Here is a 22,801-nt window from a genome sequence, read left to right as displayed (position 1 = left end):
GCAGGAAGAAAAAATGAACAAAACAGACTAAAACAAACCTCTCAGCCTAGAACTATGGTACTGGGTCTTAAATGCCACAGCATAATCTGGAGCTGTAAATCATAAACTGTAAGCAATAATCTTGTCTGTACTAAACGTGCAGTGAAGCAAATAAGAAAACTCACTAAACCAGAACATGGAAATGTACTAAAGCACCTGGAGTATGCAGAGAATAGTAATAGCATTTTAGTGAACCACTGCTTCAGAATTTTTCATCCTGAAGGGTATTGCAACTGCTGTTAGAAATCTTCCATGTGGCAACACAGAGCTAAGGTAGAAAGCAGCCATATTCAGTGTTTAGCTGCAACACTGGGTGTATTGAAACAGCCATTTATCTGCATCATATCATTACATATTTTGTTTCCAAACTACATCAAAGAGCACAAAAGACAAGTGTCTTTTAGGTTATCTTTAGGAGCAGCTAGGTACCTTGCAAAGGAGTGTGATAAAGATCAAAAAGTGACCACCGAACAGCTCTGCTCCATCACTCAAAGACACTGCGGGAGCAGGCAGAAGCGTGCCCCCTGGAGAGAAACAAGTGCTGCAGGGGTGACAGCCTGTGTCACAGCTGGTCCCGATCCTCACGGAGGCTCCCTGCGGCATGACTTCACCAGAACCTGCTATTCACTAGCATTTCCAAGAGTCATCGCACTTCACCCCGGGCTACCTGAACCCCAGGCAAGGCAGCACTACAGCTACAAAATGCCAGAGCTATGTCGCACTAGCGGAAAAAAAGCCCCTTGCCCCGGGAACTGCCGGTGCCTGTCCCTGCTGGGGCGGCTCCTGGCACTTCTTGCTGCACTGGCACCACGGCTACTTCTGCACACTTTCATGTTTTAGCATTAATAGCAAAGTATACGTATGCCGAGAAAACAAGACGACTGGCACACTTAAATATGAGAAGAAACTTCTCAGTGATGGTGACAGAGCACTGCAACAGGCTGCCCAGGGGGGTTGTGGAGTCTCCTTCCCTGCAGACATTCAAAACCCGCCTGGACATGTTCCTGTGTGACCTCATCTGGGTGTTCCTGCTCCGGCAGGGGGATTGGACTAGATGATGCTTCCGAGGTCCCTTCCAATCCCTGTGAGTCTGTGATCCCTGTGAGCGAGGCGCTGCTGCTCATGGAGCACAGGTCACTGCTCGCCCAGGCGCTGTGGCGACACAGAGGGTTCCACCGCTACCGGGACCGTGCTGTCCACCGGCAACCGCCGCCGAGGGCTTCCCGGTCTGATGCCGGACGCCCGCCCGGCCCCGCTAGGCGAGGAACAGCCGTTACTGGCGCACGGGATTACTGACACGGCGCGCGCCACCCGGCAACGGCCGGGCGGTCATTGGGCCCCGCCCCCCTCCGCCCCGCCCCCCTCTCCGTGACTCGCCGGGACCACGCCCCCCGCCCCCGGGGTGCCCGGCCAGGAGGCGGCCGGGACGCTTTTTGACCCTCGTCCGCTTCCGTAACGTGCGTCCTCGCGGCGCGGCGCGCGGCCCATGGAGCGGAGCGCGGCAGTGCCCGTGCGGCGGGTGCGCGCGGCCGGCGGGCACCGAGACCAGGAGCGGCGCCCCCCGCCGCGGGAGGACGGCGACCGCGACCGCGACGCCGGCGGGCAGAAGCGGGGCGGGCCGCGGCGGCGGCCGCTGGCGCTGCCCGAGGCGCAGGTGGCGCCGCTGGTGCTGCTGTACCTCCTGGCGCTGCGGGCGCTGGTGCAGGTCGCGCACCGGCAGCTGCTGAACTCGCCGTCCGGCGCCGGGCCCCCCGACTTCAGCGCCCCCCGCGCCAGGTACGTGGACGGGCCGGGGCTGCCCCTCTTGGCCGGGCAGCGGCGGATGGAGAGCCGTGGGCAGAGTCCGCCGGGGTCGCCCCGCGGGCGGCGGGGTCCCGGCGGGGGAGGCTGTGGCGGCGGCCGGGCGGTGGAGGAGGTGCCGCGGTGCGGGGGCTGAGCCGAGAGACCTCTGCCCCGGGCAGGGGGCTGTGCCTTGGGTGCCCCGGCAGGAGCCCAGAGCTCGCTGGGGTGCTCGCAGAAGGCAGGTGAAAACATTTCGAGGGCTCCAGCTCTCGTATCGGCTTCCTCGTAAAGGGGCCGATTCTTAAAGGTGCTTTACTTTCCCTGGTGTCACGGAAAGTTTCTTAGAAAAGTTTTAGTCGGTGTGGATCTTGCCAAGAGTGTGCTCATCCAGACGTTCCTGGAGGAGCGTGTATGTGTGTGCAGAACCTTGCTGAAGACAGAATCTTCATCTTCTCCATTCACTCGCTTGTTTCTTTTTGGGTTGATATGTTCAATCAGAACACTGGTAGTTTGGTTTGATATCATGACAGGGAGGATGGGGAGCCCTGAGTAAAGATCAGTGCTATATCCCCATTACTGTAATGATCTTTGGCATCTTGCCGACTGTTACTGTGTAACTGACTTTAATCTCTTCCACTTACTGTGAATTTTGAAATAGAACAAGGTGCAGAAGTGTTACAGTTGTACATGAGTTATGTGGTAAATGTTGAATGTGTTGATGCTGAATGTTTCTAATTTGTTTCTTACAGGGAATATCTTGACAACTTAACAGCAATTGGGCCCAGAACAGTTGGAAGTCCAGAAAATGAAGTTTTTGCTGTTAACTACCTCTTAGAACAAATTAGGGCAATAGAAAGAGAAAGCACAGATGCTCACAAGGTGTCTGTAGACATACAGAGGCCCACAGGCTCCTTCAGCATTGACTTTTTAGGAGGTTTTACTAGTTACTATGCAAACGTAACCAATGTCGTAGTGAAGCTGGAACCCCAAAATGGAGCCGAGCATGCGGTGTTATCCAATTGTCACTTTGATTCCGTACCAAATACCCCAGGTAGGTCTGCACGTTCATTCTGCTTTTCTATATGTTACATGAGCCACGGAGTTTGTCTCACTGTCTTCTCATGCCAAGTAGCCTTACAGTCATGTGCTAGAATACTGCATGTGTCAACTAGTCTGCTTGATTTCAGTGAGATACAGTAGAGTGACAGGTTGGCCTATTAGAGTCAGGATTTCACTCTTGCTTTCTGTTAGGCAGCAAATTACACATACTATATTTAGATTTCTAGAAAGTTTGGTTGGATCTGACTTTCTTGTATTTTACTGCTTATGCATGTAGTTCATGTGCTGCTCCTACCTGGAATTCAGGTCTTTCCATACTTACGTACTGATTTAACCCTGGCTCTCCTTTCACAGGATGCTTAGTGCCAGAAGCTGTTACCACCTCCACTAACTAGTCTGTGTTTTCCCCACCCTTTGCTGATATTGTGCTTTATCTCAAATTTTTAGGGTGATACCCTTAAGCTATGCTGCCTTTATTTTTTTTTTTTCTTTTTGTACCTGCAAGGTTTCTGTCTCAAAAGACTGTAGTGATCAAAGATTAAGGTACTATTGCCTTGGTAGTGTGTACCTCTTGCTGCTACTTTCACTCTCAATATTGCATACTGTCTTATTCTTGTCCCCTTGCATATTTATAACTCTAATCATGTTAAGTAATTATTGCAGCAAGGGTGTAAACAGCTTTGTAAATACATGGTTTTAACATGTTAATACTTTCTCTGTGTGCTTTTGTTACAGTCTGTGACTACATGGCTGCTTTAATCAGATGTAAATCTGTTATGTCTGTTTAAACCAATAACTTTTATTTTTCATAGCTTCACAGCAAGGCAGGTAAGTGATTAATCTTGCTGAAAACTATAACAACTTTTCTGTTAAGTTTTTGACATAGCACAAGTTAGATAAAAGAACTCAGTGTGGCTAAGAGTAGACGTCTGGTAAATTCGAGTAGGAATATAATAAGCGTTTAAATCATCTGGTTTGGGGGGGCTGCTTTTTGGAAAGCTTTTGGCAGAACAGGGCATTAATTTCTGAGAGCCAAATTAGAGAACAGTGTATTGGAAAGAATTTGGTTTTACTTATTTAAGGTACTTCCATACTGTAAGCTAAGGCTAAGATTTTGACTGAGATGTAGGGTTGTATCCAGAATCTGCCCTTCTCATGTAAGGGTCAGATATGTCTAAATTTTGCTATGTTTCATGCTTTGGAAAAGCTGGTTTTTTTATGTGTAAATCAAACCGTTTTAGCAGCTAATGAGTCTGTCCTAATAGCAGACGATGGCCTGCCCGCGCTCTCATTGTCATCTCACTGCATATTGATATTGTTTGTGCAACCCAAGCCAAAAGGAATGAGGTTAAATTTCTCTGTTTGCTCCCAGATTTTATTGATTGGAGTGGGGCAGGGAGATGCTAGAGTTTGCACCAAAGTGGGGGAAATGGGGCAGTGGGAGACCTTGACAGAAAGATGGATGCTTAATCAAGATATAAAAATGGCAGGCCATGGGAGAAGGTGCGAGGAAGGGGGAGGAAGTGGAGAACAGGGTTGGATGAGGAATTTGAAGAGAACAGACAATTGAGCTCAGAGCAAAAGGGGTTTTCTGCAAAGAAAGAAGGGTGGTGGAAAGCATCTTATCATGAAAATGCTGTGTTATAACGTATCCTTGCATTTTAAGAATGTTTTAAAGGTGTAAATTCTGTTGTTTCCTTTGCTTTATTTTGCAGTCTTGGCTTTATGTTACTTTGGGATTTTGTGCAATTAAATGCATTGTAACAGTGTAGAATGCCTTACAGTGACTTGTGAGAGTATGTTTATTTTTAAAAATTTGAGTACAGTATAAGTGAAAATTATGTCCTTGCTTATCCATATTGTTCTTAGCAAAACAGATAATGATTGCTTTGCTTGCTTTGTAACTTTGTTAGTCTGCTTTTCTTGAACAGTAGTATTTGATCTGATATCGTGTACTCCACTTGCTCAACTTTTCAACATTATTTTGCTTTCTGCTATTGCTTTTGACTAGTACAGAAACAAGGTACAGGCAATAGCAGAAAATGTACTAAAGCTTGGCATATTTGTATTTAAATGAAGTGACTGCGATAGCATCAAGCTTTTTTCTTCTGTAGCCTTTGCAATTCTGTGCATTTATTCTAAGGTATACTATTCTGCTGATTATTTTAAGGTGCCAGTGATGATGCTGTTAGTTGTGCAGTGATGCTTGAAATACTTAACACTCTTTCAAAATCATCAGAACCCCTGCAGCATGCTGTCATATTCTTATTTAATGGTGCAGAGGAAAATATTTTGCAGGTAAGAATATGCCAGAATTATAAATCAAAGCTGTGTATTAAAATTCTGACAAAGGAAAGAGTAAATACAAGCCACATATGCATTTAATCTGTTGAAATATTAGTTAAATGCCAGTCTTAACATTCTGAGGAAAACGTACTTGATTTCAACAGGAAAAATACACTTAGATTAAGAATATTGTCTGTATTAATTATTTAGAAGATTTGAATTTTCTGCATCTGTTTGTGTAGAAAGTGATCTTGCTACCTTGTCCAATCTTGATTTATGATTATACGGGATGAAAGAATAACATTTAGGCTGGTATGGAAGTTATTTGACCTATATTTTTTGTTTCTTTTCCCATCAAGGCTAGTCACGGCTTCATTACACAACACAAGTGGGCCAAGTCAATTAGAGCTTTTATTAACCTGGAGGCAGCAGGTGTAGGAGGAAAAGAACTTGTTTTTCAAACAGGTATGAGCATGCATTATGTCCAGTTTCTACACTAGGATAATTTGATAATGAACAATGTAGACTTGAAAGAGTTTTGAACATGACTCATAAGCGAAAGATAGGAGAACTTCTGTGCTTCTTTCCCCACCCTGTGCAGCAGATAATTTGCTCTCCATCTTTAGATACATGTAGGCTAAAGCATTGCCACAGAATTTGCCTCATGTAGGTGGCAAGCCTATGTAGAACAGAATTACAGAAGTTGTATTTCCCTTTTACATCAAGGTAATAAGGAGGAAAACAGATTGGATATCTCTTACATGTCTCATACCCATACTTTCATATGCTGTGTTTAATTTTCACAGTAGTTCTTGAAAAATCTTTGCAGGGAGGCGTTTGCATCAGAACTCTAATCTGCTGCTCAGGAAGCCGCAAAACTTCTGTTTTGTAGGCTGCAGTGAAGTTTCTGCTCTATCCTAGTTGGCCTGCAAACCTCCTTCTGCTGCTGGAGCTGCTTTATTGTCTACTTGTACTGAATGCTTCAGTGGAGAGACTTTTCTCTGAACATCGTAGACAATAAATTGGAAGCTCTGCTAATGGTTGTGACTTTTCCATTAGTGCTGGGTCTTTTATGAGAGATGGCTTAGCTGCTTTGCCACTGAACACTCAAGGCGTCAGTGTGTTTTTTTTATACCCCAAGTGTAACTAATTCTTTCTGTCAAGTGTGAGGCATTCAGCCAACACAAATGGATTTAGTATGTACACTGTGGGGCAACAGCATTAAACTTTAGTGAGTTCCTCTGCGTTGTTACCATAGAGATACCTATCTTAAGTGAAGTTCAAAAAGTCTTTGTTGTGAACTTTCTGCTCATTTTTCATCAGGACCTGAGAATCCTTGGTTGGTACAAGCATACATACTTGCAGCCAAACATCCTTTTGCCTCTGTGGTGGCACAGGAAATATTTCAGAGTGGTATTATCCCAGCAGATACTGACTTCCGTATCTACAGGGACTTTGGTAACATTCCAGGTATGTTATCGGAAGACACGTCAATGTGCATTATGCAACAATGTGCATTATGGGAACAAATTTTACTGCTTTTTTTCTAAGGCAAGAGCCTTTGGATTTGGCTTGTTGTGTAGTTTGTTAAAGATGTTTTTTGGAGACTGCTGTTTTCCAGAAAGAAACTACGTGCTAGAAAAGCTTCCTAAAAATCAGGAAAACAGTCCAGGCATTAACAATACACTGTTAAATTTTTTGTTTTGAAACGTTTTGTTAATGATGCTAATAACTTGCCTGTGGGAATTAAATGTCTGTGTCTAATGGATAAACCAAAATAATATTTTTTTTTAAAACAGTTACTTAGTAATTAATGCATTTTCATTATTTTTTCGTGGTGGTTTTTTTTTTTTTTTTTTTTTCCTTTTGGCCATAAACAAGCACAGGACAGCAAGGGAATGGGTTTTGGTTTTGCTGATCTGTTTACAGTTTGCTGTCCATTCTGCAGAGGATAACTGGTGGAAAAAAATGTGTAACACACAATGCAAACTCAAGTCAAAGGAATCTCAATGTCTGTAAAACTCTTGCTGTCAGACACAGCTTGTCATTGGAGTCAGTTTCAAGAAAAGTGATATTTCTGAGTTGATTATTTGAATAAAACATGTTGATGTATTCTGAACTGTTTCAAAGTACTCTTCTAGTCTGAAATAAAGTAGGTGATTTTGTACAGGGTGTTCTTTATTTGTTTGGAATCATAACCTGGATCATAAAAGGTAAATGAATTTTCACTTGTCTTTGTTTTTTTCTGAACAAATAGAAATGAAATAGAACTAGTTTGTTAGTCTTTGTCCACTGGTAGAATTGAGGTCTCTTTTGTTAAACCTCTGCAAAATTGTGAAGATTCAGATTGCAGCCAGCAGCTTTTTGCATATGCAACTGAGGGGTTGTGTGTTTGGGATACACTGAATGTATAATTTATCTTGTAGAAAACCTTTTTTCTTTTCTGTAAATATTTTTGTTTATTTTTCCAAGTTAGTTAGACTTTTAAATTAGGAGTTTGTTCAGACTGACTGTTAGACTGACAAATTAGAAGTGAAAATAACACACGTAGCATTTTGAGAAGGTGTTTCTGTAGTTCCACAGTCCTGCTTTTTATTACTTTTCAGTGTGGATCTCTATTTATGTTTTACTAGCAAACATTTGGAAAGTGTCTTGGACATCTTTTTGAAGCTGACTTGATTGAGAATTTTAATTTGTTTCTCCGGCAGAAATCAGTTTGTGTACAGATGTCATGCACATCAATACATTAGAAAGGACAGATATTTGAAAATGTTTTAAGTGTCCTTTTTAAAATACACATGGAATCTTAGTTAGTCATCTTTTTACAAACCAGAGTATTTTGTTCATCTTTAAGGACAGTGAGCAGGCTACAAAGTAGACCAGTGTGTTGTGTGCAATATATCTGAGGCTTATACATACATGTTTTGAGGTTTTAGGTTTGCATAACTTCAAACATGCTTTTTCTCTCTCTCTGTAGGAATAGATTTGGCTTTTATTGAAAACGGCTACATTTATCACACAGAGTATGACACATCAAACAGAATTTCAACAGATTCCATTCAGAGAGCAGGTTGGTATTTCAAGAATTTGGTAATTTACTAAAGAGTAGCATTGTAGCTGCTTTTTCATTTGGCTGTACAACTGTATTCGCAAGAAATTAGTAATTTTATTTACGGAGTTAGAACAAGGAATTAACTGAAGGTATGAGGTATGTCTTCAAAATACAAAGGAAATATGTTTGATCAGCTCGGGAAGATAAACTTTATTACCATTCACTGACACTGCTTTGAAAGTAACTGTGAAATCTAATTAGGGTTATAATGTAGCCATCGATACCTGATTCTACAGTGCTCTGTGTTCCTTTTCTCTCAGTAAGTCCCTTTATTGATGAATGTTCATCATGAGAAGCTTATGGTTGAGTCAGTGTCATAGAGACTGATCTGACAACAGATGTTTTTCTTTTAGAATGGATCTCTGTCTAACTTAAGTGGTAGCACACAGGCATTGGATAAACAGGACTTAATTTCTACTAAGTTTGTGCTCATAGCAGGTTATTTGACAGATTGCAGTAAAGAAAATTACAGTAAGACCTTTAGTTTCCCAGCAAAAACTAACATAATCCTAAATGCCTCCAGGATTTTTCACTATTTCTTCTCTCCTTAAGCTTATAAAGAAGTTAGCTAGAGTATTAAACATTTTCTTGCACCAAAGCAGTTGCAAAGCAAAGTACCGTTACAAATTCGTGTTGGAAAGCTGATTTTACTGGTCGTGGTGATTACATAGAGACAACATTTCAGCCAGTAAGCACTTTTATAGACCAAGTAAAAGCAACATGAAAGTTGTTCTCACTTGATTGCATACGTTTGGGCTGTACTGTGGAAAAGGAAAAGGTGGTTGGTACCTGTAGGCTGTGAAGGAAAAGAGCTTCTTTGTCTCTCACCTGACAGTCATCTGGGCAAATCATAGTCATTGGAACATCGAGGAGTTACTAGTGGCAAGGAGGAGAAGAGGAAGGTTAAGAAATTATAAACTCTTCTGTGGGTTAGCCTTGAAGTCCAGTGCTTTAATATCAGACCTGAAAAAGGGCAGAAAGCTTGAGTACTCCATACGTTGCTATGGTATTTAAATACATGAAGTTTCCCAAGTATGCTTATTTTAGTGACAGCTATTTAGATTAGCTCTTGAAAATACTATGTTGTGCATACAGTCAGATACCTATTTCAGAATAATCAGTTGTATATTCACATATTTGAGGATATTTTAATGCAGTTTTATTTTTAAGGATGCTTATATTTAAAAGAATGCTGTGTACTGTTTCTTCAACCCTGATGTTATGTTGTGTGTCTTCTTTTTCATAGGTGACAATATTCTAGCTGTTCTAAAATACCTAGCAACATCAGATAAATTGGCTAAATCGTTTGAGTATCGACATGGAAATGTTGTGTTCTTTGATGTATTTGGTTTATTTGTCCTGGCTTATCCTGCCCGAGTTGGCATCATCATGAACTATATTACAGCAGCAATTGCTTTTTTTTATTTAAGCAAAAAAATATTACAGCCCAAAACCAGAGGTAAGTCTAGTTCTTAAAAAAATCCATCACATATCTCTTGACACATAGCAATTACTAGATTAAGAAGTGTTCAGACAATTAAGACAGCTTTTTAGATAAACTTCAGAAATAAATTTTAGCTGTACAGCATGCCATAGGAGTTGCTTCGTGTTTAAATCTCTCAACTGTGAATAACTTTGAAGAAAGACTATCCTAGGCCTCTATATCTAGCATTTATGAATCACAATTAAGTCTTTTATCTTTTCATGAAGGTAAAAGATTAATCTCTTAAAGATCTGACAATGGAAAAAAGTGGCTTAGTATCTATAGAAACTGTATTCTGTTAGCACAGTTGGGCTTTCAGATCATGTTTCTTTAACACCTGTCTGTAGGCAGGCACAAATAAGAAAAGAACAAATGGGAAAAAAAATAGCAAAACTTAATAAAGGGTGTAAAACAACTTAAATTGGCTAGCTAGACCTTTTCAGTTATGTGTACAAACATAGCTGTTTGTTTGTTTTTTAAAGTCAAACCAAAACAAATACCCCTCCTCTCACTTCCTACCCCCATATCCAGCAAACATTTTTTGGAGTAAGAAAAAGTTACAAGAAAAGTTTTGTGGATGGTGGAGTGGCTACACTGATTCCCTAGAGACATTTTTACTATTGGGAACATGGTAGTCTGCAAAATACACTGGTACTCTGGGAATAGATCTGGCACTGGAGAAGACTGCAAAAAGATTTGTGAAGAAGTAGGTGAAGTGATTTAGACCAAGCTGTTAAGAAAGCTTCAGAGTGGACTCCTTACACAGTTTATTTTTGGTCATTCAAGCAATTATACTGTGGGCTAATTGGCATCTTCATGATAGTTTGCAGTAGAGTACATGACTGTTGAATGAAACTTTTTTCTTCTTTGTAGTTGTTCATAACCTGAAGAAACTTTTTACTGCATTTGGCTTAGCACTGATAAGTTGGGTCTGCACCCTGGCGACGGTCCTTATTGTGGCAGCATTTGTCTCTGTCATTGGACGGTCTCTTTCTTGGTACACCCATTTCTACGTTTCTGTGTTTCTCTATGGCACTGCGGCTGCAGCTAAGCTCATTCTTGTGCATACTTTGGCCAAGAAGTTACTTTACAAGGTAAGCTTCACTTCATTGTTAATGATTAAAGCTAATGTACTGTTTAATCTGTGCAAGACTTGATTTTTGCAGTGATTAAAAAGATGCAAAAGGTTTTCTGTGTTGGAGAGAAGTATTTAAAATGTTGCTGTAAAAATTGTGTCTTCTTAGCATAAAGATTGCTCTACTAAATCAGAGTTGAGAGCTTTGTCAGTTAAGGCTTTCTCGTTGCTAATGACCTGTGTGTCATGAGCTGCTTCAGAAAAATGACTAAAGCCTAGTGGAAGGCAGTATAAGGTACTATTTCTTTCCCTGTTTGCACCTTCCCTTCCTGGCATTACTTCAGTGATGAGAGCAAGAGCTGAGGAATTCAGGTTTTTTGATACCTTTCAGTGTTCCTGATAATTGCAGAACCTACATGTGTACTCAAATGTTCTTTGAATCTTACCAGATTCCTGCCTCTGAATGTACTTGTATGATGTGTTCACCAAATTTAATAAATTACTTTGATATGCATCTTTTAATATTTTTAGTCTTTATCTAATTTATCATTTACATTTTGTTGTGAAGCTTGGAATTCCAGTTATCTCTGGTTTATTCTGTCCTTTTGTTATGTGTATTGTTTTGGTGATGTCATTTGTATTTTAAGCAAATGATTTTTTTTTTTTTTTCTGATGGTTCATATGAGAAATTTTTTTCTTATATCTATCAGAATTTCTAGTTCTGTCATGCCCTCTTCTAATACAGCATCTGTGCTCTACAGAGCTTTCTGAAGCTGTTGTAAAAATCTGAGCAGTCACTTTTGCCTGTATGATTATTCTGATTGTTAGTTGCTTTGACCACAGCTGGAGATGGAACAGAGCTCTTGATAGCCCATGTTCTTTTCTGCAATAGGTGAAGGTCATTTAGGTCCCTGCGAGGCTTGGTGAGGATTTGGTATGTTACCTTTCCATTGCTGTAATTTGTCATGATTACTGTCTATCTACCTTTTTTGTTTAGAGTTCTTTTTTATGGACTAACCAACATGATTTAACTTGCGTAACCATGTCATAATTTTAGCTGATGAAAATAAAAAATGTTTATATGGTAGTTTAGTGGCTTTGTTTCTAAAATAATTATGGCTTTGAGGTGATCCCTTGAGTTATCTGACAGATGACACTCTTCCAGGGCAGAAGTCAACTACTCGAGCCTGTTGGGTTTAGGTATTAGGCACAGTAATATTTAGTTATTCAGCTTGCTGTTACTGATCTTGTCAGCCATTTGCACAAGCTTTGGGCAAGGGAATTTAGGAAACACAAGTTGTCAGCCAAATCCAGCTTCATCCAAGTATTTGAACAAGTTCAAGAACTTACTGAAACTTGAATGTATGGAAAGTTCTGGGTGGATCTACCGTGCGTTATCTGGAAGTGGGATTTTTAATTGTTTGGGGAAGGGGAGTGTTAGCTGGTATATGTATGTTAAAAATACGTGCGTGTGGTTGTGTCCTTTTGTGGAAAATGTGAGCCACTTATAAAATAGTTGCTATGTTACCATTTTCTGGTCTTTCGGGAGAGCGTATTTTCGCTAACTGTTCAGCCATTCCAGGTTCTGGATCCAGTTCTTGCCTGCTGATTGTCTGATCAGCAGACCAGTCGGTACGTCATGAGTCTCCTGATTTTCTTGCGTGCTGCAGCACGCAGTACACCATACAGCTTATGCTGCCTCTGTAACTTAGTTGTATTAAAGAGTTACATCAGTTTTTGGAAGCTCATATCTTTCTTGGCTATCATAGGCAGTGCCTACGTGTTTTCTGTTGGTGGCTCAAGATTTCTGTGAATTAATAAACTTTTTGTTTTGAAACAGGTTTGACAACTCATGTTTCTCTCCTGACTCTTTTCCCTTTTCCTTCCTTTTCCCCCTTTCCCTTTTCCTTCCTTTTCCCCCTTTCCCTTTTCCTTCCTTTTCCCCCTTTCCCTTTTCCTTCCTTTTCCCCCTTTCCCTTTTCCTTCCTTTTCCCCCTTTCCCTTTTCCTTCCTTTTCCCCCTTTCCCTTTTCCTTCCTTTTCCCCCTTTCCCTTTTCCTTCCTTTTCCCCCTTTCCCTTTTCCTTCCTTTTCCCCCTTTCCCTTTTCCTTCCTTTTCCCCCTTTCCCTTTTCCTTCCTTTTCCCCCTTTCCCTTTTCCTTCCTTTTCCCCCTTTCCCTTTTCCTTCCTTTTCCCCCTTTCCCTTTTCCTTCCTTTTCCCCCTTTCCCTTTTCCTTCCTTTTCCCCCTTTCCCTTTTCCTTCCTTTTCCCCCTTTCCCTTTTCCTTCCTTTTCCCCCTTTCCCTTTTCCTTCCTTTTCCCCCTTTCCCTTTTCCTTCCTTTTCCCCCTTTCCCTTTTCCTTCCTTTTCCCCCTTTCCCTTTTCCTTCCTTTTCCCCCTTTCCCTTTTCCTTCCTTTTCCCCCTTTCCCTTTTCCTTCCTTTTCCCCCTTTCCCTTTTCCTTCCTTTTCCCCCTTTCCCTTTTCCTTCCTTTTCCCCCTTTCCCTTTTCCTTCCTTTTCCCCCTTTCCCTTTTCCTTCCTTTTCCCCCTTTCCCTTTTCCTTCCTTTTCCCCCTTTCCCTTTTCCTTCCTTTTCCCCCTTTCCCTTTTCCTTCCTTTTCCCCCTTTCCCTTTTCCTTCCTTCTCCCCCAGACTGAACTAGGTGCTTTCACACAAGCAATGCGTCCTGCAAGCAGGATTCATGGTTAAGGATCTTGCACTACAAAGACTGCATCATTGCCCGTGTAACTTAAACCAACAAAAACCACAAAAACAAACCACATTTTTGACGGTTAAACTTCCTTCTTTTTGAAAATATATCTGGTATTATCTGACTCATGCACGTTTTTTCTTCAAAACAAATAATATACTTCAAAAAGCAGACTTCTGAAGTGACAGTTGTGACACATAAGTAGTACATAGCTTTTTTATATGCTTCACAAATACCAGTGCTTTTTATGAAAAGGCCCTATTTGGCTGTGTACCTGTAACATTAGCCTTCCATCTTCTTAGTGTTGTCATCTGTACATTCCCTTTCTCCCTCCGCCCCAGCCCATGTAATCTCCTTTTGAGGTTATATCAGAGTAGGTTTTAAAAATAATTTTAAAAGTGTACTGTCACGGGTTACTATAAATGGTAAGAGAATAGTGAGATGATGCTCATCAAAATTGTTTTGTCCAAGGAAAACAATTATATACTAGAAGTAAAGATTTTTCTGACCTTTCTTGTGAGATGTAATACATGGAATATGCTCAGTAATTAATCAAGTTGGTTTTTTTTGTTGCAGAATATGAATGAGCAGTATCCAGGAGATATTTTTTTTGACGCCTCATTGATGATTTGGACTGTAGCATTGGCTGTGATTACTCATCTGGGCCTTTGTTCAGCATTCATTTGTGCGTTCTGGGTAGCATTTCCTTTACTCACTAAGCTGATGATCCATAAGGAATTCAGCCAAAAAGGTATGAGTTTTGAGGGGAGGAGGGTTGTATTTTTAAACCTCTGCTCCTGCTATTGTATATTGGGTGTTTTCCTCCACACTCTTGTTATTTAAGCAAAATAAATTCCAGACATTGTGTTTTTGGTAGCCAGAGTACATATGCGATGTTTCTGTCACAAGAAAAAGTGGTTTTGAACTAAAGACAATTTAAAAGTATGGAGAAGCTTTTAAAAACACTGCAAAACATCCTGTGTCTCAGGCTAAAACTAATTATACTGTATGAGATTATTAATAAGTGATCAGCTACTTTAATGGACAGTAGAGGTTGTTAAAAAAATATTGTAATACTTAAACAGTGTTTGGGACAGAACACCTGTCTTTTTTTTGTTTTTTTCCTGTCCCCCATAGGTGCAACAATGAAGTTTGTCATGATGTACATGCTGGGAATGTTTGTTCCCTATCTGTATACAATGTATCTTAGTTGGACTGTATTTGAAATGTTTACTCCTATCATGGGACGAAGTGGTTCAGAAATTCCACCAGATGCAGTGTTAGCAGGATTAATTGTGGTCACGACTATAATTCTGTCATCCTATTTTGTAAGTAGAATTTCTAAGTGTTTAAAACTTTTAAACCTTTCCTTGAGTTTAAAATCAATGTTTTTCTGAACATTTGAAGTTAATGATATGTTGGCAACACCTTAAATGTTACAGGAAACTTATAGGAAATGTGTCAAAGATTCCATGTTTTGACTTACTCAAAGAAAAGTCATTGAAGCAGGGGCTACAGAAATGTATCTAGTAGTAAAGATTGATGTAAAATATGCATTTAATGCTGGAATTTGAACAGGCATTCATTTTAGGTGAAGTACAGTATATGGGTAAAAAAATACATAGCCTACACTTAAACAAATTGTAGATTTGTTGTTCACAGATGTTTTAGGAAGAGAAATTTTTGGAAGCTCCAGGCAGTACTCACTTTATTAGTTTTGGTTTTAAATACTGAAGTTACAAAGAAGTGTCCTGTGTCAGGTACTACTGACAATGCTATCTTCTTAATGTACGTCCAGTTCCATAATTGGATTTTAGAGTAATACAAATAGTGTCTTATTTCTAAATCTTGCCATTTTTTAACTGGGATGTCTTTTTATTTTCTAGATTAACTTCATTTACCTTGTCAAAAGTACAAAAACGACGCTAATAACTTTAGCTGCTATGTTTGTAGTCACTCTGATCCTTGTTTGCAGTGGAATCTTCTTTCCTTACAGTTCTGATGAGGCTAATCCAAAGCCTAAGCGAGTCTTTCTCCAGGTAAGAAAAGCCTTGCGTATTGTATTGCCTTTATTTGTTGCAAGAGTGTTTGATTTTTTTCAAAGCTTAATCCCCTCCTCCTCTACCCCCCAAAAAGAGATTAACCTTCCCTTTCTTGCTTGGTTTAATGATTATTCCTGGATTTGAAAGCATTGCTTAGAGTTTCCCATGTTCAAACCCTGTGTTTGGTTCAACCATGTCAGAATAACAGATTTTTTTTTTAGGGGGTTTTAAGTGGGAGAGTTGAGTAAGCAATGGTAGCTTAAAAAGTGAAAGTGATGGAAGATGAGCAAATACTTATAGGCACAGTCATCTCCTGAATGTAGGTGTTTTGATGGTATGTTTCTTTTACATGCGTAATTCTCTGTGCACTCATACATACTCAGATGCATGTTCCGTGCATACTGAAGATGCAGTAGACTTTAAGGACTGACATGCAGGATGTTTCAGAACCACTCCTGATTCTTACAAACTGCACAGGCTCCATTATCTTTCTGTGTATTTTTTTTTTTCCTACTTTAGCACGTGAGCAGAAGATTTCATGATCTAGATGGAAATGTGGTTAAAAGTGACTCTGGTATATGGATTAATGGATTTGATTACAATGGAATATCTCATATAACTCCCCATGTACCTGAAATCAATGACACCATTAGGACTCCATGCGAGGAGCAGGCTCCTTTCTGTGGCCTTCCTTGGATTCTGCCAGTGCATTTCATGTTCCGGTTGGTGTGAACTCTGCTTCACTTTTGCGCTTACTGCCAAAGCACATTGGTTGTTTATGCAATCTTGCTTATGTAAGGGAAGAAAAAGAAAGGCTGATCTTGGTCTAAAAGTAAATAATCCTTCCAGTTTAGAAGACACTTGAACTTCTGTGTAGGTTCAGTGTCTTCAGCCAGAATCTCTGCAAGAGATTGCTGGGTCTGCTGCAGGAGCTGTACAAGTTGATGTGTGGAAAATCAGTGTCAGCGCTGGTGGAGAAGAAGTGGAGAACTGCCGCCTTCCAAAGGGCAGTTCAGAATAGGAGCATGTATGTCTCTTCCCTTCTTTCCCCCAGCCCCAGCTGATGGCAGAGGAGGTCTAGAATAGCTTGTCTCCACAGAAGAAAACCAGCTGCTGTGACTATTTCTCATACCACAAGAATCTTGTGAGCTCAAGTGTAGCAGTTTTAATATGCAAATATTCTTACTTGTGTTATTGTTTTGTAAATTAAGGCAGACAAAGGTAATGAATGAACAGACTGACTGTTATTGTGTCAGTATGCCCTTTAAATATTTATCTGGCCAGAAGGTGCTAATTTTACCCACCTTCTGCCAGAAACAGTAGCTTTTGAGTAGTCAGTACAGTGAGAGCACAGGCAGCTGTACTATACAAAAACTTCCTGGCTTCTCATATTTAGTACCTCTGTGTGTTACATTGCAAATTCCTTGTTTCTTTTTGGTCAGGAAAAACTGGTATCTTCCTGCTCCTGAAATTGTTCCAAGAAACCCCATCCACTTTAAAGTTCTGTCCAAGGAGCTGACGCCCAGGAACTCTCTGAGGCTAAGCTTTGAAGTATCTGGTGAGTGACAGTTACTGAAGCTTCTGGTTTGTGATTTGTGTTTATTTTTATGCCCATAATAAATTAGGTTTTGACTCCAGTGCTGCAGGTTTTACTGCCGTTCCCAAGAGGTTTTTGAGTTTAGCATGAATTAAGTCGGTTTCATAACATGCTAGAAGCTGTGGGTGTTGTGTTGCAGTTGGTATTTGGGGGACTGATAACGCTGTCTATTTTGAGTAAGCTTTGATCTTTTTATAGCCAGTCCCTTCTTAAGGTCCATTTTGTAACTCTGTCTCTCTCCTACGTCATCATCTCATTTATCTCACTGCTTACAAATAATTGAAGCTTTTTCTGTAGCGAAGACATTTTGGAAGACACAGATAGTAGCATGTTGTCTTTGTATTACTATATAGGAAAGCAGATGGTTATTGTACCTCCACCTGTGGATACATGTTGACAGGTGTCTCTGTCTCTGCAGGTCCCAGTCACATGTCCCTGTATGTTCGACCACATGAAGGGTCGGCTCTGTCCACCTGGTCTCTCGGGGATGGGACGCCGGTCGCTAGCGTCGGAGGAGACTACTTTGTGTTTTACTCCCACGGGCTGCAGGCTTCGCCGTGGCACTTTTGGGTGGAACTGACAGTGAGTATCCTGCTGCTGGAAACCCAGCGATCCCTTGGTCTGCTCTGTTGTCACCGTTTCTGCATTCTTATGTGAACAATGTCGTAATAACTTTCTTAATCTTTGCCATATTTGATAGATCCTAATTTTGCTTCCCTCTTTTAATTTGTCCGTCAACTTTATATTAATCAGCTCACACATGTTTTTGATGCTTAGTGCACTAGCTCGCCAAACAGCCAAGGTGAGAATATTTTTATTGTCTTCATGGTCACAGGCTGTAAGTTTGGATTTCTGTGATCTTCACCTCATAGTTCTTGAGGTTTATCTTCATTACTGTTATTTCAGAGTTCTTTTTCCTATTGTGGATAGTTCCTTTTACATGAATTTTGGTTTTGGGAAATTACAGGGAGTCCTTGTTGGGGAAACTTATCTGTCTTGAAGCTGAATAGTGTTGTAAAAGCTTTGTTTTCTAAATTTTCTTTTACGTGATTTTCACTTGGAAGCAAGGCTTCCAGTATTGCCTTTCTAGTTGGATTTATAATCCCCCCCTTGTTAACTTGCCACTGAAGAATTTTTTGCTGATTCTTATGTTATTATTATAGGTTTAACAGTGTATTATTCTTTGAATAAATGTTACAAGAACCTTTGAAAAATTCAGAAAGTTGCTTGTTCCTTCCTGGATCAGGCAGTCTAAACACTTTAAATAGAGGGTACTTGATAAAGGCTGACAGGTGTGACAAGCTTTGCAAGGTTGATAGTGGCAAAGCTAGGCAGGGAAGTCTTTTCCTCCTGAGGATTCACAATGTAAGGATCAATATAAATACTATGTTGGAGTCCACGTCTTGATTTGTCAGCAAACTGACAGATATAAGCATTGAAGTTAAAGCATGTGCAAGTGAAGGTACCATGTCAGAGGTGCTGTGATCGAAATACCTAGCTGTAAGTTCCGTTCACATGGAACTCACCAAGTAATCAGACAGACACATTGGAAGTTAGAAAGTGTTTTAACATAGAGGACCAAGAGCAGCAGGGTGAAGTTTGTTGCATAGTTACTAATAAGTCTGTAGAAAAGCTGATCTGGATTCACCTTACGTTTTAAAGCCATAAACAATCATAAAAGTCTGTGTTTCCCTCTTTTTACTTTCAGGCCCCAGAAAAGCATTCTCATGGAGTAGTCTCCCTTGCCATAGCAGCACATTACTTTTTTGGGGAAGATCAAAAGTCACCTCAACTCTATGCCTTACTGGAGAGGCTACCAAACTGGACATTTTCTTCTGGTTGGTCCTGCACTTATGACCTTTTTGTCTTTTAACACTGACAGTATTTCTCTGATGCAGAATGCTGTTGTAGCAAACATGTTTTAACAAGATGCCAGAGACTTTCACAAGAATTAAAAGTATTTTGGCGACAAATGGTGTCTCTTTGGTAGTCTGGCTGCTTAAAGGCTACTGCTCTCTTGGGGATATTGTGATACTTCGTGTCAATGTGAATACAGTTCGCCTTGGTTCTTCCACTGAAATGGCAGAAGTGAAAACTGCATTTGAGGAGGTAACATTAGCATAATATGAGGGCAATTGTAATGAAGGGCCTTGTGGAATTATTTTGATGTTATTGCAAATGTACTTCGCGCATATGAGGGGGCTTTGCCTAGCAATCCTGTCCGTCCTAAGGTAAGACCTTCAGCTAAAAGATGCTTGTTGGTATGGTGGGGGAACAGAGGTGGCAAAGTCCTAAACATTACTTTTGTCACTGGATGAAGCTGCTGAGAGCTATGATGCTTGTGTGGGTTGCATTCCAAGTCACTGGCAAATGCACAATGCTGAAAAATCAATATTTTGATGGAACGTGGTAATTATTTATCTAGATTATTTTTTCAAAATTTGTTTCTCTTAAGAACTTGGTTCCTGCCCTTTTGCCTGTGTCTTCAGTGTTACAACTAGAGTGGGTAAGGTTGACCTGACTAACATCTTGTGTTTTGGTTCCTGTTGGGATCTTTCAGTATCAGCATATAAGCATGTGACTTGCTCTCTTGTATGTAAGAGTGCCAAGTCCCCACTCCTTTACACAAATGTCTTATAATTAATCTACTCTGATTTATTAGAATTGGCTGATTTTTGGTAACTCCTCTGGAGAGACTTTTGGTAGTGTGACAGTATAGCACTTTGCTAATACATTTAACTGTTTCTTAAAATACGGTTTGTTTTCCATAAGAGAAAATACCAAGAAGAGTAATTTTTAAAAATATGTCCAATATCTCTGGATTGCTCTTGTTTTATTTCCACAGAATGGGTTTTATAAATGACTGTGAGTCATGTTGAATACCTTCCAGTTTCAGTTGACAAGCTTTGAGTTCAGAAGCCACTAACCTCTTTGTTTTTCTTATAATCCCATTTCTTTTCGTTGCAATATAATGGTTAGTTTATAAAATTCAAAGAACTCTGTGTACCTGAAGAAACAACTTCATTCTTTTTTCCAAACTAGTTATAAAACATTCTGTGGCATCAATGCCATGCAGATTTATTGTACAGATTTAGTATTTTGTTCATCTCGTGAGTATTGCCAAATCACATACAAAGCAGATTTTGTGCATGCATCATCAAGCCAAAACCTGCTAGTACTGGGAAGTTTGCAGGGCATGTGGAAGAAAATTTTGTGACACTTCATTTTTTGTGAGCTGTGATGGACAGCAGCTCCCTGATCAGGTATTTTTCTTTTAATTGTTCTGTAGTTGTGTACCATAGTGGCAAGAACCAGTTTCATTTGTTGTGAGGTACACTCATGAAGACTGTCAGCTGACTCATGGACTAAGGTAAAAGGTTTAATTACTGTAATCATAAAGAGATGGCCATCAGTATCATTAATCCAGTGGGTCTTTCTATGTTAACCTGTGCATTAATCATAACTCTTTTGATTGTATCTGACTTGAAACTACAATCCCTATATTACACATGTATTATTTTTTTTAAAGTGCTATTAATGAGTTGAAAAACGGAGTTTTAGTTCATAACTCGTGTCTTGAATGTCAACAAATGTTTCGTACTGTACACTAGCTGATGCACAGCTAGTTAACTAAAGCTGCACTGATATTTACCATCTTCCTCAGTTTTGATTTTTATTTTGTGTTTTGCCTCTGATTTAAAACTCTGCGAAAGTGCTCTGTGAAGAACTCATACTGGGAGCCAAAAATATAAAAATGCCTGTTAGCAATTTCTGCAACTTCAGTGAAGCAATAACTTTTGCTAACTCAGGATTTAACCTTTATTACATAATTTGATTATGAGAGATGTCTAGTTTGTTGTACATTTCCATCTTTGTAAATAAAGGCAAAATTTAACCAGTGAAGCTTGATTTCCATCATGATTAAAGGCCTGCTTCATAGGATCATTTCAGTTGGAAGAGACCCTCAGGATCATAGAGTCCAACCACAACCTAACTCTGACACGAAAGACCATCATCAACACATCTTTTAAACACCTCCAGGGGTGGTGACTCAACCACATCCTTGGGCAGCCTGTTCCAATACCTGACAACCCTTTCCATGAAGAATTTTTTCCTGATATCCAATCCAAACCGCCCCTGGTGCAACTTGAGACCATTTCCTCTTGTCCTATCATTTGCTATTTGGGAGAAGAGACCAACACCCTCCATGCTACAACCTCCTTTTCTCCAGGCTAAACAGCCCCAGCTCCCTCAGCCACTCCTGATAAGACTTGTGCTCCAGATAGAATCATTTTGGTTGGAAACGTTTGAATTGTTTTTATTCAATGCACTGATGTTTTATTGAAGCTTGTTTTATTGAAGCATTGCTGGAGTTGGGACAGCTAGAGTTAGAGCTATGTAGAAGATAGGCATGGCTAAGTAATGTAAAAATTACCTGGGAATTGTTAAAATCAGGGCCCTGTCTGGTTGACTGAAGAGTAAGGGTGTTCTTGAAACAAGATATGGTATGAGGAATCACTGGTAGCAAACTAAGTGTTGTTTGCAAGACTGTTAGTTGAGAGCGAATTTATTGCTGATCACATGTAGAAAAACAGGAGGGAAACATTTGCTAACTGTTTTAGTGTCCATCTGCTTCCCCATTCAGTACAAGCAGATTAGTCTTCTGCTACTGTGGTTTATTATTTGTCATAAAAAAGTGTTGTGTGTCTTATTCTGTGAAATATACACAACACAAGCAGCTGGTAATTTTAAGGATAGAAGGGCATGGAAGTAGAAAAAGTCTTTATTTTTAGTGGGGTCAGAAAGTGCTAGTTGATTGGGATTCCCCAATGTTCATCTGAAACAATTTACATGCACAACCTTTTCTAAATTGCTTTACACTTCTTTAACGCTGGAGTTCTTCCCTGGTATTTGGTGTTTTTTTGATTCTGTTATATTCTCTGTTAACATACCTAGTACTCTGTTTCGTGTCTTACAGGTAAAAGAGTTTCAGAAGTAAGTATTTTATGAATTTAAGCATGTGATTGTAACGGAGGCCTGTACGTGTTTGGTTACACGCCATAATGCAGCTCTAGTACCTTCAGATTGCCTGTCAGGTACAAGCAGGCACTTGCAGAAATAATGTTGGGATAGGTACAATGCACAGGAGAATTTCAGCAGTTATACATGAAGTGACAGACGGTTGAGCTGAGCGGAGCCATTCTGTGTTAGCAAGACCTGTCTTTAATGTCTGTTCCATCTCAGGTGGGTTGCAAGCCTGTTGGAAAAACGCTATCCAAATAGACAAGGTCTAACAAGTCAATACAGAGCTAACTGTAGCACGTGGGACAGAGCTGCTGAGGAGTTCGCTTGCATGGTAATGGCGTTCATTACTTTTTTCTTGGGAGCTAAGCCAAATCTGGTTCTTGATAATGATCTAGGAGGAGCCTGCAGGATGACCTATCCTAGAACTTGATACACAGTCTTAGTGAAAGATGGGTGAAAAGCCACACAAGAACAGTAACTCTGAGTGCTGTCACCACACTGTGTGGTTAGTGAGAATTTGCCCAACCTGTATCTCTTTTAGAATAGTATGGGAAGGCTCCTTCTGTCTCTGAAGCACTGAGACTACTTTTGCCAC

At 40.2% G+C, this 22,801-nt stretch overlaps 1 protein-coding gene across 1 annotated transcript; it reads left to right on the top strand.

Annotated features, from left to right (window-relative positions):
* Positions 1–1,495: 1,495 nt before the first annotated feature.
* Positions 1,496–21,084, top strand: ERMP1 (endoplasmic reticulum metallopeptidase 1). The gene is made up of 15 exons (XM_065046040.1): positions 1,496–1,815; positions 2,571–2,872; positions 5,051–5,178; positions 5,526–5,631; positions 6,490–6,636; positions 8,144–8,236; positions 9,525–9,737; positions 10,635–10,855; positions 14,119–14,293; positions 14,680–14,870; positions 15,429–15,581; positions 16,104–16,306; positions 17,027–17,142; positions 17,600–17,763; positions 18,890–21,084. The coding sequence occupies exons 1-15, from the start codon at positions 1,526–1,528 to the stop codon at positions 19,052–19,054; spliced, it is 2,667 nt and encodes an 888-aa protein (XP_064902112.1). The 5' UTR covers positions 1,496–1,525; the 3' UTR covers positions 19,055–21,084.
* The last annotated feature ends 1,717 nt before the right edge of the window (positions 21,085–22,801 follow it).

Source organism: Columba livia, chromosome Z (assembly GCF_036013475.1).
Source record: "Columba livia isolate bColLiv1 breed racing homer chromosome Z, bColLiv1.pat.W.v2, whole genome shotgun sequence".
Taxonomy (NCBI): Eukaryota; Metazoa; Chordata; class Aves; order Columbiformes; family Columbidae; genus Columba; species Columba livia.
Note: the sequence above shows the minus strand (reverse complement) of the source record. Positions and strands in the feature narration are given on the sequence as shown.

Bases quoted from the DNA above. Each gene is read 5' to 3' on its own strand.
- ERMP1 (XM_065046040.1), top strand. From the start codon at position 1,526: ATGGAGCGGAGCGCGGCAGTGCCCGTGCGGCGGGTGCGCGCGGCCGGC. The intron at 2,873-5,050 runs GTAGGTCTGCAC...GATTATTTTAAG, and splicing joins TTCCGTACCAAATACCCCAG to GTGCCAGTGATGATGCTGTT. The intron at 17,764-18,889 runs GTGAGTATCCTG...TTTTACTTTCAG, and splicing joins ACTTTTGGGTGGAACTGACA to GCCCCAGAAAAGCATTCTCA.